The 18,048-nt window shown below is 38.7% G+C and overlaps 1 protein-coding gene across 1 annotated transcript in view; it reads left to right on the top strand.

Annotated features, from left to right (window-relative positions):
- LOC149084851 (regulating synaptic membrane exocytosis protein 2-like) overlaps positions 1-18,048 on the top strand; it is a 229,740-nt gene that overhangs the window by 150,069 nt on the left and 61,623 nt on the right. The window contains exon 17 of the mRNA XM_089232581.1: positions 11,135-11,291. Coding sequence (XP_089088707.1) covers positions 11,135-11,291 — 157 coding nt within the window. The remainder of the gene's footprint in view (positions 1-11,134; positions 11,292-18,048) is intronic.

The raw sequence follows: 18,048 nt of genomic DNA, 5'->3' as shown, positions 1-18,048 counted from the left end.
GTCTCTATCTCCCAGTTTCGTTGGTCTTCCGAGTCGGGGCAAATTCCGACAATCACAGCTCACCTTCCACTTCTTCACATAGGCCACTGTCGATTTTGGGTACTTCAGCTCACTAGATATGTCCCTTAAGGATCGGTCATTTTTGTGATACCCGATAATTATACCTTTCTCGAAATCAGAGAGCTCCGAACTGCGCGGCATCTTGCATGCGACTAATGCCGATGTTGTTTCCTACACAATATATACCGGTGGAGGGCGTGACGTATCTCAGGACCGCAGATATCGTCATTTGCATAGGTGTCCAAATACTTATTGGTAGATAGTGTACAAATGCTGTATCGTACCGCAGGATTTTCTCATGGGGGGGGGTGCATTCAACATTGTTTTTCTTCCCGAAAGGGGTTTCTTTTTTTTACTGAAAAAATACACCCATAATATTTTCTCAAGGGAGGTACACAAAATTTTTCGGGGGGGGGGGGGCGTGAAAAATCCTGGCCTGGGGGCCCGGCACTAGCATGTGGGGGCCATGGGTGTTTCATCATTGAGGATAATTTGCATTGAGACATTTGTTTTTTCAGTCTTTTCCGGCTTATAAGACAAAACAGTCTTTCTTAGCTTCTCTCTCACTTCTCTATCACAAATGTGACCCAGTTCAAGTCGTTCTTGATCCAATTCAGATATCTGCATGAGCCAATGTCCTCTCTCCTCTTTACGGAAAGTGACTTCACTTTCGTCGAAGTGTAATGAAGCCTGTTTTCAGATTCCAACTACAATCACCACCTGAAAGTTCAGCTGTGTTGTGGGTACAACATGCCACGTAAGGATAAAGCTATTTCCGTCCAACTTAACTTCCTGTTCAAAGGATCCTTTAGTCCACACCTGTCCCGCCCCAATTCCAGATAGTAGTATGGGCTTACGCGTCAATTCCGGAACGCCAACAGCTTGTCTGTATACATCCTCACGCAACAGGCATACCGCACTGCCCGTGTCGACGAATGCACAAACTAACAAATTTTTGAATTTCATCTGTTTAGTAGGAACCTCTCCAACTTCGGTACTGTCACTGTGTTTGGTAATGTGAGTATCTGACGTTTTCTGCCTCTCGCTGTCCTTGTTGAACGATGTTGAGCAATTGTTGTTCTTGAATAATTCAGGACACTGGAACTTCAAGTGGCCCACGTTATAACATCCATAACATCTCATCCGACTATTGTTCTTCTCGGTTTGTCTATTTCCAAACTTCCATCCCCCTCCTGCTTTATTCTTGCCGTCCTTGATTTTGCAGAACTTATCCTGGAAATTTTGGAATGTTGGTTTCGGGAATTTTTGTCGTTCCCACTCACCAGCATGTGATGTTTTGACAGGTCTCTTAACACTTTTGTAATCATCAAGCTTTTCTGACTGTTCGGTAGGAGACACAAAATTACTCCATTCGTCTAAATGATAATCTCGGAAATCAACTGGGCTTCACTTTTTAATTTGATCCGTGATGATCAAATCCCTTAACTGATCGAATGTTGTTACTTTTAAAGCGGACGTCCAGCCATCAAAATATGCGCATAATTCTCGCCAAGTACTGGTCTGGTTCTTCTGATGCGAGACAAACAGCTGACGAAACTTTTCCACCGTCAATTTGAATCTTTTCATCAACAGTTCTTTTACGAGGTCGTAATTCTCCTCGGGCTCTCGTGCAATCAGTTGGTTTATTTCACGATAGTAATAAGTAATTAGTAATAATTAGTAATTAATTAATTAGTAATAAGTACGTAGGTAATAGTCCTAGAAGATGAGTGACCCATTCCTCCTTTGGTAGTGATACCCGGCGAGCTTGCCGCTCAAAGAGCACAAGGTAGAGAGTTATATCGTCACCCATATCGAATCTTTGCATCAGGTTTTGGAACTCTCTGCCTGGACTTCTAGTGTTTTCAAACTGATTCATTCCACTTGATCGGGATTCAACCTCGATTTGCAGTTTCTCTATTTCCAGTCTCATACGTTGTTCTTCCATTGCGTTTCTCCTGCGTTGCTCTTCATCTTTCCTCCGCTGCTCTTCCTTTCTTTCACCTATGATAGTTTTTAGCAACTCTTTGCAAAACTCCTCGTCATATTCTTTACTTTCCAGAATGGCGTTTTTGAGATCTACGATTTTGAAATTAGGGGGCGTGTCCAACCCTAATTCACTCGCGAGCACCTTCAAGTCCTCTTTGATGCCCTGTGCCAAATAAGACATGGCGACCACGTGTAAAAGGACGTAAATGACACTGCAATGTACTTTCGGTCAGAAACACTTTTTTTTTCACGGGCACGAAACACTTATCGCGATCCACATTTATCACGGACGCGCACTTTTCGAGTTTTGGCGACCTACGGCGAAGACGAAACCGATCGCGAAATCTCAAGCACAGTCTTGTGAAGACGAAACTGATCGCGAAATCCTCAACAGTCTCGCGAACATGAAATCAATCGCGAAATCTTCAGCTCAGTCTCGCGAACATGAAATCAATCGCGAAATCTTCAGCAGTCTCGCGAACATGAAACCAATCGCGAAAGCTTCAGCACAGCCTCGCAAACATGAAACCAATCGCGAAATCCCGAGTCGGGCCGACTCCCACGAAGACGAAACCTTCCTGCAATCGTCGAACCTCCGAGTCTGGGTGGCTTACTTGAATCAGCACGCTCCGCCAACGAAACTTGAATCAAGACGATTCGCCATCACATCAAAATGCAACGAATTCAAATTGAGTCGGCTCCAACAAAGACGAAACCTTCTTGCGATCGTCGAACTTCCGAGCCTGGATGGCTCACTTGAAACTCATTCACTTGCGTGCCGCAGTGCCATCTACCGACAAAAAAGAACTGAAAATAAAAATCCTACATATATATATATATATATATATATATATATATACCATTTTTAGTGTATTTTCGAAAGCCGGGGAAGGGGGGGCGTCCCCCTCCCCCAAATGAGGGGCCTGCTCCACAATGATTTTTTTTCCAAGTCTTATTTAGCAATACCTATAGCCTAATATTAAACTGCTGCCTCTTGATATAACGATAATCCCTCTACAAAGACCTTTTTTCGTGGTTTAGCAGAGTATCGTCATATCGAGATTTCACTGAATTTAAAATTAAAAAAAGAAATTTCAGAAGAATTTTGACGTGCAGCTTCGCTTTTCACATATTGTGAATATAAGCGGGGAAAAACACACACACAGTTCCTCCTTGGAAAGATAGCTTCCTCTCTCTCCTCTATACCCCTCCCTAATCCCATTCTAACAATCTTGCATTTTTACTTCCAAGATACCAGTAAAAGAAGTCACACCTTGTTCTATATATAAGGTAGTCATTGTGATGGTCTAGGGCTAATTCATTGTAACTTTTCGACCAAATGCTTCATTCACCCAAATGAGTGAGGATTAGGAGGCGTTGAAGGTGTCAGTCAAAATACAACAGGCAAAGGGGGAAGGAATAGATTCTCCATGACCCATATATTCGTCAACACCACTCAAGGGTTGTAAACAGTTTGACCCATATATGCGTCATTGCCATTTGACTGGTTAACTGATGTGTTTCTTTTACACTTTGTGAGCCGAGTGGATAACACATGGGCATTTATTATTAAGTTATACTTAGATAGATTACACACATATATAGATGGGAAGAATTTATATAGACATCTTATCTACTTGATGTCCAGGGTGGAACTCACTAGTTCCCCTAACACAACACTGGGGTGGCGTTGCATGTTCTTATCAGTTTAGTTCTTTTAGTCATTTCTTATAAGGACACCATATTCCTCCCTGCTAATTTAAAGATCCAACCGGACAGGAGCTTTCCTGGTTTGTTGGGAACGTTGCAAAGGAACGGGTGTGCTGGACATCACTGGTGCCTTAGGTGGTGTTGGTAGATCACTACTGATCTCTGCTGGAGTTGTCTGTTCTTCTGGAGCAATCTGTACCTTAGAGTCAGCAGCAGCAGCAGTTGATGAAAGTTTTCCTGGAACTCTGCGTACCACCAAGGTTGGCTGAACTTGATTTCCAGCTGCTCTCATCTGGTCCATTTACATCTACAGTGTAGCATAGAACTCAGTCTTTGTTGAGAACAGTTCCGAATTTCCACTTGTTATTGGCGGATCTGTAATCTCGCACAGCCACACGATCTCCTGGCTCGAAAGTTCGGTCATAGAAATCTGTGACCTCATTTCTGACCCTTTCTTGAACCCTGTTCTTGATATTTGGCAAGACTAAGTCTATTCTAGTTCGGATTTCTCTTTTCAGGAATAACATTCCTGGGCTTTGCATGGTAGTCGCATTCGGCGCTTTTCTGTAATTCAGCAAAAACTTGCTCATTTTTTGGTAGATGTTTCCCGGAAATCTTTGCATAGCCCGAAGGGATTGTTTTAAGGTGTGAACGTATCACTCTTCCTGCCCGTTGCTTGATGGTTTGGAGGGAGCACACGTTTTGTGCTTTAATTCCATTATTCCTCATGAATATTTCAAACTCATGTGATGTGAACTGAGGACCATTGTCACTCACTAACACTAAAGGCAGTCCAAATCGAGAGAAACAGTCCCGTAGGCATTCAATTGTCTTGAACGTGTTTTTTGATTTCATCGGGTATACTTCCATTTATTTAGAATGAGCATCGACTACGATCAAAAACATATGCTCGAATATGGGACTGCGAAATCTACGTGAATTCTCTACCATGGAGCACTCGGGTATTTCCAATGGTGTAGCCTTGCTTTCACCGGATTGGACTTGAATCTGGACAGTTTTTAGCAGCTTTTTCTATGTTGCTATCAATTTCCAACCAGTAGACGTAGGATCGAGCAAATGCTTTCATTTTAACAATGCCCAGATGGCCTTGATGGAGTTCATCAAGAATTTGATTTCTAAATTTCTTCAGAATAAAAACTCTTTGGCCATGCATAATACATCCATCCAGAAAGGTGTACTCGGCTTTCTTCCCTCTTAAAGGTTCACCGAATTTCAATTTCTTCAGCAATGGACCCAACTCTTCATCATTTTGTGTCTCTTTTGCTAAATGTTGAGCTTTCACTGGTAGTGTTTCGGTTTGATTCAACTGGAAGAGTTCTATGTCATCCTTGACAACTAAATCTTCTGACTTTAAAGGTAATCGGGAAAGACAATCTGCATTACCATGGTTCTGTGTGTTATGATAGATCATATCGAGCTGATATGCTTGTAAGATCAAGACATAATGCAGAAGTTGAGTAGCTGTCAACACTGGTAGACCTTTCTTCGAGCTGAATATCGCTACCAAAGGCTTGTGATCTGTTATGAGAGTAAATCTTCGGCCTTTCAAGTAAAGCATAAATTTCTTTACTGCCCAGATAATTGCCAAAGCTTCTTTGTCAATCTGGGAGTATCTCTGTTCCGTTTTTGTCAGCGTACGAGAAGTGAAGGAAATTGGTCTTTTTCTGTTCTATCTTGTAAAACATGTGATAGAACTGTTCCTATTCCCACTGGAGAAGCATCCAAAGCAAGAGTAAGAGGTAGTGTAGGATCACAGTGCATCAAGATTCGCTTTGAGCAAATTTCCCTTTTGATCTTCTTGAATGCAGTCTCACAATTTTTAAACCAACACCATGGGACGTCCTTTTTTGTCAGCTCATTGAGAAGATAGGCAATAGTTGCCAGATCTGGACAAAATTTCCCACAGAAATTCACCACGCCCAGAAAACTTTTTATTTCTTGAACGTTTTTCGGTGCGGGAACTTTCAAAATTGCTTCTCATTTGTTTCACTTAGGCCATTTTCATCAATTTTGTGACCTAAGAAATTTATTTCTTTTTGAAAAAATGTGTGCTCTTTTTCAAATTTAACTTCAGCCCATGCTCCTGACATTTTTTGAAAATTTTTTCCAAAGCCCTTAGATGTGGCTCGCCATTTGTTCCAGTCATTCTGGGGTCATCCATAAAAACTTTTACACCATCTATTCCTTGGAATAACCGTTCAATGTACCTCTGCCATATTGCTGGAGCTGCATTTGGGCCTTGCATCAACCTTTTACAGGCGTATAACCCCTTATGAGTGTTTATGGTTAGGAGTTGTTGACTGTCAGGGTGCACTTTCATTTGCAAATATGCATGACTGAAATCCAATTTTGAAAATCGTTTACCCATATTTAAACATGAGAATATTTCCTCAAACGTTGGTAAGGGATGCTGTGCACTTCTAGCTTAGGATTTAATGTGACCGAATAATCTGCACATAACCTTATGGATTCATCTGGTTTCACCACGGGAATAACTGGTGTAGCTCAATCTGAAATTTCAACTTGCCCGATAATGCCTTTTCTTTCAAGCCAGTCTATTTCATCTTCAACCCGGTGTTTCAATGCGAAGGGCACAGTTATCGCTCTACAAAACTCTGGGGTAACATCTGGTTTTAGCTTTAGTTCCACTTCATGGTTATTTATCTCACCTAATTTGTTGTCGAAAATCTCTTTATGATCATCCAACAATTTTTTCAGATCCATGTCATTAGCGGTCCTCACAGCATTAAGAGAGTTACAGTCTAGATTGATTTTGTATAGCCATTCACGGCCAAAAATGGCGTGGGGGGGGGGGGCAAGGTGGTAGCAAAAGTGGAGTGGGCAGATCTAATGTATATGTGTGTATATGAATTGACATCATCATCATCATCGTGCCCCCCCCCCCAGCGTCAAAAGTAGAATGGGCAGATATAATGTATATGTGTGTATATGAATTGACATCATCGTCATCGTGCCCCCCCCCCAGACTTCCAAGTCTATCTCTTATCTCTGCCTATGCCGCTGGGACAATTTTTTCTCCATTGTATGTCCGGAATACTAAATTTATAGGTTGAACTTTTTTCTTGGAGATTTTTCTGAATCTCTATAAGCTCATTACTGAAACTGTTCCACCCATATCAACTTCCATGCTCACTGGTTTATTGTCTATGTTGACAGTAACCATCATCGGAGACTTTTTCGGCTCTTCACTCAATACCGTCTCTAACCCAAACCATGGAAATGCCATTTTCGTTTTCCTCAACTGAAATCTGTTTCTGCTTGTAAGGTGTCGATTGAGTCTTCTTTGCCCGATTGAGTCTGTGCTCTGTAGCAGGCTTTTTCTATATGCCCGATTTTTTTACAGAAGCGACATTTGCTAGCAATAAATCTGCAGGAGTTTTTATCGTGATTTGTCCCTGTGCATCGTATACATGGCGGATATTTGACAGCCGTGGCAGAGTAGTTTCTGTTTTGCGTGGGCAGTTTCGTTTTCCTCTTCCCCGCTTTCACTACCTTCAGTTCTGCCAGCTTCTGGATAATCTCATTCGCCCCCCTGAACAGCTTTTTCTATCGCCAGCGCGATCTTTATTGTTTGGTCTAGCTCAATGTCTTCCTCCTCAAATAAATGATCGAGGATCACTCTATCTCGGAGCCCACTAACGAAAACATCCCAAAGCATGGTGTCAACATCTCTTGTTTATAGTCGCATGCGATTGCGAGATGTCGAAATTTGGCTATATAGGAACTGATGCTTTTGCCTTTGTTCTACTTTCTGTTTATAAACATGTGCCTACTCTGTATAATCAATACTTTAGGATTCAAATAGTTCTTCAAAACATTCTGTAAAATAGTGAATTCTGAATTCTGTCTCCCAGGGGCGTAGCCAGAAATTTCGTTCGGGGGGGGGGACCAAAGTGACAGAACAATGGATTTGGTCATCTTTTTCCCTTTTTCGGTCATTTTCTCACATTTCGGGGGGGGGGGGGGGCAGACCCTCAAGTCCCCCCCCCCCCTCCCCTCGCTACGCCCTTGCTGTCTCCAATGGCAATGTCTCCTCCTTGACAATAAATTTTTCAACAAGTTGCAGAGTTTTGCAGAAATGCTTGAAAAAAATTAAGACTTTAGCACGTTTTTCTTCTGGGACATTTTGAATGTCTAAAAATGCCTCTATAAATGAATCGAAAGTCTCTGAAGCTTCATCGTATTTATCAAACGAAACCGTCATTTTGTGGTTTGTTGACGTTGAGCCTCGTTGCACTTTGAGAGCTTCCATTAGAGCTTGATTCTGTCTTATTAACTCTTCAACTAAATTTTCCATCGTCAGAGATTTATGAAAAACTTTTTCTCCTACCTTTTGCAGTCTTCAAGTGTCTTCACTCTATCCAACTTTTAAGGTGGGCCTCATCGCCACTTGATGTGTTTCTTTAGCATTTTGTGAGCCGAGTGGATAACACATGGGTATTTATTATTAAGTTAGACTTACATAGATTACATACATATATAGATAGGAAGAATTCATAAAGCGGAAGGAGCAGAACATATAGACATCTTATCTACTTGATGTCTAGGGTGGAACTCACTAGTTCCCCTTACACAACACTGGGTGGCGTTGTATGTTCTTATCAGTTTAGTTCTTTTAGTCATTTCTTATAAGGATACCACATTCCTCCCCGCTAATTTAAAGATCCAACCAAACAGGAGCTTTCCTGGTTTGTTGGGAACGTTGCAAAGGAACAGGAGTGCTGGACATCACTGGTGCCTTAGCTGGTGTTGGTAGATCACTACTGATCTCTGCTGGAGTTGTCTGTTCTTCTGGAGCAATCTTCCTGAAGCATATATATTGTCGCGCAAGTCAAATGTAATCACTACTATTGCTTAACTATGTCGAATAACTATGCACTTGTTACTGTTTCAATATAATGTTAATCATGTAATGAATTCTAGTTGGTTACCAGCATGGTATTGCTGTGTTTTTTTTATTTTTTCCCCCACTACAGTTACTTTAATTCATTGTTTTTTCTCCTAGCATTAATTTTAATGCTCTGATTTATACATCCTTGCTCTAAAAGTTAATTTTTGCTGTTCCGAAAACTGGATTAAATCCTAAATGTTGCTGCTCCAAAAATTACTCCAAAATGAACTTTATTATGAGGGGACTTTAACAAAAATAAGATATGATTAAAAATTTCAAGAATAAGCATGCAAATTGGTAGCTAGGCATTTCTAGTAAGGTGGCGGCCTAAAAAAAACCCCTTTGCCAGAGGCCCATGATGCTCTTAAGATGACGGTGGCGGGGGTTACTTTAAATAGTTTATCACTGTTTCAGTTGGTGGCTATGGCCGGTATAAACCTGAATTCCATATTACCCAACTATATTCCAAAAAACCCTCACTTCTCCTATATAGACTACTAGCTGATACCCGGCGAGGTTGCCCGCCCCGTAAAAAATTTATATATCTATAGCTTATTAATTATTTCTTAATCAAAAAAATTTCTGCATCAAGTAAGAAAAAGTTACTTTTATTTTTAAATATTTTAATTAAAAACTTGAGGCAATCGCTTTTGTGGATACGCAATATTTTTTCTTTTTCCATCTGGTGTGTAGATGTACAAATTTTTGCGATTACCAACACGCGAACAGGTAACGAAAAGCTGTCCGTGTGAAAAACAGGGCTCAAGTAGGTTGATACCTGCCACTGCTAACGACTGGCCTTGCTCTATGTTGATTGTCATGGCAAAAGCTAAACGAATCGGGAACTGTAATCGCTTGAAGGTAAATGGCATTTCTTCGGTGATAATTGGGATACATGGAATGAAAACGTCTTCTTTGGCACATCCAGTTAGAAGCGTTGCTTCAATGATGCAATTGTGAAATTTCTTCATGCAGAGTCTCTGTGTCTCCAAATTTCTTAAAAGCATTATAGGTGCTCCGACTTTCAGAGTCAAGTTATGTCAAGTTATGTGGTGGCACACCCGAAATATCCAAAGAGTTCAGAAATTCTGCAGGATACAGAACTGTCTGCGCTGAGTCTGTTACAGTGTCAACCAATCTGTAAGATGTGGAGTCTCCTGGAATAATTTTTAGGATTTTTTCGTTGATCTTGTTCACACTGTCATTTTTCTGTGCCAAAATCGCTCTCACAAAGCCACTCATGGTTTTGGTCATTTTGTTGAATGTTTGGGAAGACTTTGTTAGCAAGTTCTTGAACTGAGTTTAACAACTGGCAAAATCCATTTGGGAACATAATCGGCGCCTAGTGCTTTTGTCTACTGGTTGGTCAACTGATGTGAAAATTATAGCAGTGCTGAGTCATTTTGCAGTTGAACTCGCATGTTAGTGGATAATGATAATTTTTTAACTTCGTGCCACAGTGTTGATGATTTGAGGCAAGCATTGAGTTCATCAGCTGGCGTTGAACATTTTTATTCCCAGTTTTGTTGTCGTAGTTGTTGTTCTGTGTTGTTAGCGACGTCATACGCCCAGCTTGTGTAGCGAATATTATTCAAATGCCTTTTAAGCATTTTTTAAATTGAAACTATACCTATACAATGGGCGGTTGATGAGATAAAGGCTGCATTATCACTTACAGGACATCCTCTATATAGGCTAGCAGAAATACCCGGCACTCTTCCTGGGTTTTCTTCAATTACTGGGAGGATTGGAAAAGTTACAAACCGTTATAAAGGAATAAACTGTTATAATAACAGAATTAAAGGTGTAACAAACCATTGTAAAGGCATATATACACGTCTGAAACACATTGTTGGAAACCACGGTAACCAAAGTAAACGTTCCAAAAGTAATTGTTGAGGCCCCAAAACCATTGTTGCCCGGCAGTTTTTTGTCCATTTCGGGCATTTGCCCAGTTCTGGTGAACTTTTAAAGTAGCCTACGGTTCAATCCCGAACCTGTTTGGTATATATGCAAAATCTGGTGACGATCGGTCTAAAACTGTCAGACATACAGACATTCACATTTATATATAAGATACAAATTTGTATTGTGAATCCCTATGGTCACTACAAAACAATATTTTTAATTTTAATTTATTTGCCCAATTTTTAAATAGTACTCCTGTAATGCGCAATACTTCTCAATGATAGAGAAATTAAATATTCTAGAGATTAAATTTTAAATATATATACGTAATTTAGTTAGTTTATTGAGTATTGAGAAAAACTGAGACAGTAACGGTTTCAATTTCCCTAAATAAACTGGAATTTTTCTAAACTGGCCGACTCCTGTTGGAAATAGGCTAGATAAGAGAGGTTCTACTTTAATTATTAATAATATTAATTCAACTGACACCTGCAGTATTTTAACTTAAAATCATGTGATTTTTTACTTCTTCAGGGCATCGAAAGAGACTAGGATTTGGACGGAAAAGATCTTCAACAATAAATATACACAGAAGTGAAGAGGTTGCCCCAGCTGAGTGCAGGCATTTAGTCAAACAAGCAAGTTCTGTTTCATCTGATGGGGAAGGTAGTTTAAGTGGAGACAGTTCTGTGTATGTTACTAAGTATATTTATTTTCGTATAAAAACAATGTATCTGAAAATCTCAGAAATTGTTTAAGAAAAAGAAATAAAATTGATAATAGAAATTTTTAATAATTAAATAAAAATATTAATATTAAAAAAATATTTTATAATTAAATTTTAAATTTTATTTATGAATAAATAAATAAAGACATTTGTTCTTGAAGCACCTTAATTTTATCCCAATTACATATCAACCACTTCTAAATTTTATCTTAAAAATGTTCAGAATAATAGAAGGATTTTGATTCTTCAAGGAATTCTAGCTATCAGTTTATAATGATAATTGTTATGTGGAACTTTTAGTTACTCCCTGGATAATAAGTTTACAACGTTAGTACATCCTGATTCCTATTATTCTAAAAACCTTAGCTGATAATGCATCGTAAAATTCATTACTCATTTTTTGGTTTTTCATTTTGATGATATGTTTCTTTCCCACTCCACTACTTTCAATATCTTAATATCTTGCCTAGACACCCTTTTCAGTTGTGAACTGGATCTATGAAAGTGGCTTTTTTAGGTAACCAGTAAAATTTACAACCCTTTACCATCTATGTAACTATTTTTGTTTAATGTAAGTTTTTACTTTCTTATTCTTAATTTATTATATTTGTTATCTTGATGTAACTATTGCACATGACGTAATTTAGAGAGATAACTATAAATGTTCTAATCCAAAATCTTTTAGTAAAACAAATGAATTGTATAGTTCCAGATAGCCAACATTATTAGAGGAGATGATCCAAACCTTGTCATAGAGTCAGAAAAGAAATTGATGGCCAATAATTATTTAATGGCTTTAGAAGTGTTTCAAAGTGCTCTGCTCTAGCTATATATAGGATATTTCGATTCCTGAGCAAATACTAGGGTGCTTGTTCCTGTGCTACAAAATATTGAGAATCCTTGAGCACCCAAAAGTACCTCTGGCTAGCTTCTGTGCAGTCGTGTGATCATACTGATGGACTTGCATTGTGAGGACCTGGGTTTGAACACCACCAACTATGTGGTGGTGGTCCACTGAAGTTGGTTTTCTGTGGTTCCCAACTTTAAGGCATGAATGCAAGCTTATTTCACCATTAAAAAAATTATGTCACAGAGAGCAACAAACCTACAATAGTACAAATATTCAATCATCACACTTCACTCCTAGTTTGAAAATAGATGGCAGCACTAAAAAATTCATGCACAACACTAAGATATGCACTCTGACTGTTAGCTAAATATGCACACTTCCAGCACAACTCATTCAGTAGTAAAATGACAAGGTGATAGACTGGAGTTGTGCTTGGTATGAAAGAAAAACCCACTGGGGTAAAAGGCTTATATCCCGGGAGAGACAGAGCCTGGGTTGTCTCTGGTCTGTCGGTATGAAAGAAAGAAAGTATCCCTGGCTAGGGCTCCTTGAAATCGTCGGTTGACTTATCCTCCATCTTTGAGCAAAGTGTGGTGTCAGTATTATCAATCGCTGTTTCCTACCCTGATTTTTTTTAATGATCAGTGATCACTTGGAACAAAATACAGTAATACTTTGGCTAACGAAGATGATTTGTTCTGAAATGCTTGGTCTGAGTCTGGTCCGGCCGTCCATGTATGGTCCCTTTCAGTGAAAACGAGCTCCAAGGAAAGATTGAGAGATTCTGTGCCTCTGTAGTCTAGGGCGTTCACCCGGAAAGTGAAAGGACGTGGGTTTGATTCCCGCAGGGGCAGTTGAATTTTCTCTCTTTCCAAAATATATCTTCGCAACAGCCAGTTGTTAAAAAACCTTCGTATGGTATCGGAGAGTGACGTCATCCTTGTATAAGATGAAAGATATTGAAGATCTTTTTGTTTTACACACATGTACACAAGCAACCACTATCAGCTTTAGTCTTGACACCACTCAATCGAGTTTGTAAGTGTCCCCACCCGTTTGTGATTTGGTCGGCTCATTTCTGTGTCTGATACATTGCAGGTAGAAAGGATAAGCTCCTAGAATTTTCAATCTCTTCAGTTTGATGCTCAGAGTCTTGCACTGAAATAAAGCTCACTCTGAAAATATAGGCTCATTTTTTTTTCAATGGATTTCCTATTTGCTAAATCTTTCACTTTACATGAAATGGTTTGAAAACTTTCAGAAAGAGAAGTGGAGATACACCTGATAAAAGATTCCAGAGGTAGACATGTGTTAATTGGGTTCATGTGACAGCAATTCTGATGATGATTAACACGGAAATCACAACGTAGTTGTTTTATATTAGCACTTGCATCCATATCAACAAAAATGTTTGTTAGCGGAGGCAGAAAAATCATGAAAAAATCTTCATTATCCGAAATATTTGTAAGCTGAGGTATCAGTGTATACTGTTTTTCTGCTCCCAGATGGAAGACGATGAGTCCATCCACCTCTTAAGGTACTTTACCCCTGGCCAGGCTCAGATCCAGGGTGATGTGTTGTGGGGGGGAGATTTTGTGGAGTGAAGGAGTTGATCACTGATCCACAACCCAGTGTCAGTGGACTAAAAATACTTGAATTACTTAAATTTGAAAATTTGATGTTTCTAAAAAATTAAAATTAATCAAAAATTAAAATTAATCAAAAATTAAAAGTAATTAAAAATTTAAATTTAATTAATTCTTAATAACTTTTTTTATAAGTAACATCCTGGTTTAACAAATTGTATGCAGCAACTACTGTACATTACAATTGATGAAGTAGCTGTTAATAAATTTGTGTGTGGTTATTTATGTCTGCCAACCTCGCAAAAAGAACCAAAACCATTCCCCAAAAAATTTTGGGGTAAACTAAATAATATGTGTTATATTAAGAAACGTTGTAAGCCATTCTGATACACATTGCAAGCCAATTTTTTTTTATGTACAGTATCATGCGCAATCGTGCAGAAGCATATGCAGGGTGATTCAGAAAAGATGGGAAAACTTTAAGAGGTGAGAATACACACCAATACAAACGATTGGCATCAAAGAATGCGTGGTCTAACATGAAACAGAAACGTGCTAGAGCGTTTCGAAATGGCTGCTCTGCAAACATTAAAACGGCATTCCTGTTGAAATTTATCAGGGAGAAAAAGAACACCATGCATGCAAATGCAACCTGGGGAAGAATAGGAAACCGTACGCAAATCTGCGTCACAGTAAATAGAAGATGCGGACGCCAGCCTTGTGAAGTTATTGCAGCGTGCAACCTTTCTAACAGTTGTAACGTAAGGGATAATGGCACACTTTGGCAATACTGAGTCCGTGCCTTTTATTCACTGTGACGCAGATTTTCATACGGCTTCTTCTTCCCCAGGTTACATTTGCATGCATGGTGTTATTTTTCTCCCGATAAATTTGAACAGGAATGCCTTTTAACGTTTGCGGAGCGGCCGTTTCGAAACGCTCAAGCACATTTGCGTTTCATGTTAGACCAGGTATTCTCTGATGACAATTGTTTGTACTGGTGTGTACTATCACCCCTTAAAGTTTTTCCTATCTTTTCTGAATCACCCTGGATATGAATAATAGCTATTATTATTAAGTTTTCCTATAGAATCCTACTTACAGAATCCTTCTCTATTGCTTGATAAAAATTATGGCCCATAATTAACCTAACAAAACAAATATACACAAATAAAAATATGTACATATGTATTCAATATTTTTTTCCAGGTTTTTATGTCAAAGTAGGCTGATACTTTTTTTTGTTTTTGATACCTTTGAAAGTATTAAATTTTTCAATTTTTGTGACGTTTAATACCAGTTAGGTGCAATAATACAAATAAAGAGAGCACCTCTGTGAACCATAGGAAATTAATTCTAAGTTACCTCGGATCCCAGAAACCTCGTATAGGTCCATGACACACATGCTAGTAAGTAGCATGTTTTCGTGCTACTTAGTAGTGTGTGTATCACAGGCCTTAATAGAGACGATCCTGGAATATTTGAAGAAGAAAAAAATGAAAACCAAAACCCTATAAAAATGGAGCAGTGATCAACCAGTATGTAATGTGCATACAATGACAGTCTCTTACCCGTAACAGGTCACACTGCGCCAGTGAAAAATATATGTGTGACAGCTCAAACTTGAAATGGATACATGCCTCTGTTAAACTAGCTTTTATAAACTTTGTAAAACTTCTGTAAATTTCTCAAATCCCGAATATTAAAATGCAGATACATATTATTCGTAAAATAAGAAAAAATATCTCATAGATGCAGATAATTCGTAAAATAAGGAAAAATATCCCGGGTCGGGCATGGATGTCTACTAATACTAACAAATTCCCTGGACAGATCGTAACGATCTCTTGGGAATACGTCTTGATCACGTTATTCATTATTCATATCTCGTAGATGCAGATTTTTCATAAAATAAGCAAAAGTTTAGATATACAAATTATATTCATAAAATAAATATCAATATTGATACAAATCATGCAGATCCCTTTCACATGGAGCAGATGCGTCCGCACATAGCTATGCCCCCTCCCATACCATGACCACCTATATAACCTGTTTATCTAGGTTATATAGGAGGTTGTGCCCATACGCCCACTTTAACTGGAGAACTGCTGTTAGATTTGAATAGTTTCAGACGCGGCGAAAGGGGGGTATCATCCACTCGCGGATGTCCTCACAGTGGGCATGATCGGCCATTGGTTTCTATGCATGTCTTAACGTCTTGTCACTCAGAGCGGATTAATTAAGTTATACTAGTTAAAAACAACAAAGTGATACCCATTTTTTTTCACAGCTATTTTTAAAAATTGGTTAGAAAATTTCAAAATTGGGCATTATTTTGTTGATTAGTTTCAATATTTAATATAAGTTAATTAATTTCACTGATTAATTACAGATACATACAACAAAATGGTTGAAAATTATCAGAAAAATCAAAATTAGTTTTTCTCATCAATAACAATGAATTCATTGAAAAGTAAAAAAAGTCATCAAATTATTGCCACATTTTTTTAAAACAAAAAATATCAACTCAATCATATCAGTATTCAAATACAGTATATAAAAATTGAGCAATGCATTGCCCAATTCCAAGTGTAACAAAAACCGTTAAATCAGTGATTAATCCACGCGAGTGCGAATCCCATCCGCTCCGTCTGAAAGACACGTCATGAAATAAACAAAATGTTGATAAACAAAACAAAAACACACAGATGCGAATGATTCATAAAATAACCTCCAATCTTCGAGTTTTCTTGTTAGCGAATCGATCAATGACCTGATTTTCATCTACGTATAAATTGTAGTGCACATTTATCAGTGTGAGACCCACTAATCGTTCTTCACTCATCGTGGATCGCAACCAAGTTTTTAGCCTCTTTAGTGTTGAGAATGTCCTTTCAGCGGCAGTGACGCTTATTGGCAAGGTGGCAAGGATACGAATCAGTGTATGAATACCTGGATAAAGTTCCTGGTCGCACGATGTGAGGGCATCCAAAGCAGTTGAGGGTAAAACAGAACCTTTCGCTTTTTCTCTGCTCCACTTTTCCTGTCATAATCGTATTTCACTCCTTAGTGGTTTTGTGGCTTGCACTGCATCACGAGTTCCAAGTAACGAGCAGTATTTTGATGCAATCGTTTCTACGACAACTTCATCACATGTAGCAGTGGGCAACAGTGCAAACAACATGTATATTTCATTCGCTTCTTTGGGGAAATGTCGTTTAAGATCTTCAACTATATTTTCCAACACAGGAATGAAAATAGTTTGTCGATAATATTCTTCAGGATCTGTTGATGGGTTGTTGTCTCTTAACGTTCCCCTTTTTGCTATGTGAGGGACCTTCAGCTCGACCCCAAGTGCTTCGGCTACACCATCAGCTTCACTGAAGAGGCGAGAAACTTCATCTTCGCAATTCCTTCGTTTGGTGTGAAGTACAAAAAGTGTATCAGAATATCTTCTGCTTGTTTCAGGTCTATATTTAATTTTTGGAAAAATCTACTTAAAGGTACAGTATCTTCCATGACGTCAGACAAACAGATGACAGTGATGATGAATTCGCTTTCGCAAACTGCCGATAAAAAGCATTTAGCCACCGAAGCACTTTCGCCGTCCTTCCATGATGCAACGCATTCCAAGGCTCGCACAATTTCGAGATATGAAGTTCAGAACTGCATAATACCGTCATGTCTTTCGATCCACCGAGTTTCGCAAAGACCTGTAAGTTTATGACCCAAAACTTGTTGCAGAATAAATGAACGTTTTGAAGATGCTGTGAAAAAAGAAATTATTCTTTTCATTGATGCAACAGCGTTTCTCACTGATTGCACTTTAGATGCTTTTGATATAGCTAAATTTAGAGCATGATTATGGCACGGACAATGAACAGCATTTTTTGCCTTCCTTTTTATTTCGGCTACAGCACCCCGTGCAACAGACATCATTATAGTGCATCCATCTGTAGATATACCAACACAATGGGTAGGATCCAAACCAAGTTGTGTAATCATAGAAATTACGATTTTCCCAATGTCTTTGCCACTGACAGTTGGTTCTTCATAGCTTTCTTCACCATTTTTTCTTCCATCATCTTCCTTACTTTCTTCACATTCTTTCTTCTCTTCACCTTCATGCCCATCATCAAATCTTCCATTTTTATAATCTCGAGGATTTAAAAATTTTACAAAATCTTCTTGTATTTGCCCTTTGAAAATGTACCTTACAACAATGGTTAATTGAGATTCATGGGCCGCATCTGTTGTTTCGTCAAATAAGATACTGTAAAAT

This window comes from Pholcus phalangioides, unplaced genomic scaffold (genome assembly GCF_987345545.1).
Source record: "Pholcus phalangioides strain wild (caught in Gottingen) unplaced genomic scaffold, Ppha-v1.0 ptg000007l_1, whole genome shotgun sequence".
NCBI classification, from domain to species: Eukaryota; Metazoa; Arthropoda; class Arachnida; order Araneae; family Pholcidae; genus Pholcus; species Pholcus phalangioides.
The sequence above is the reverse complement of the archived record's forward strand: the minus strand, read 5'-3'. Positions and strand labels throughout refer to the sequence as shown.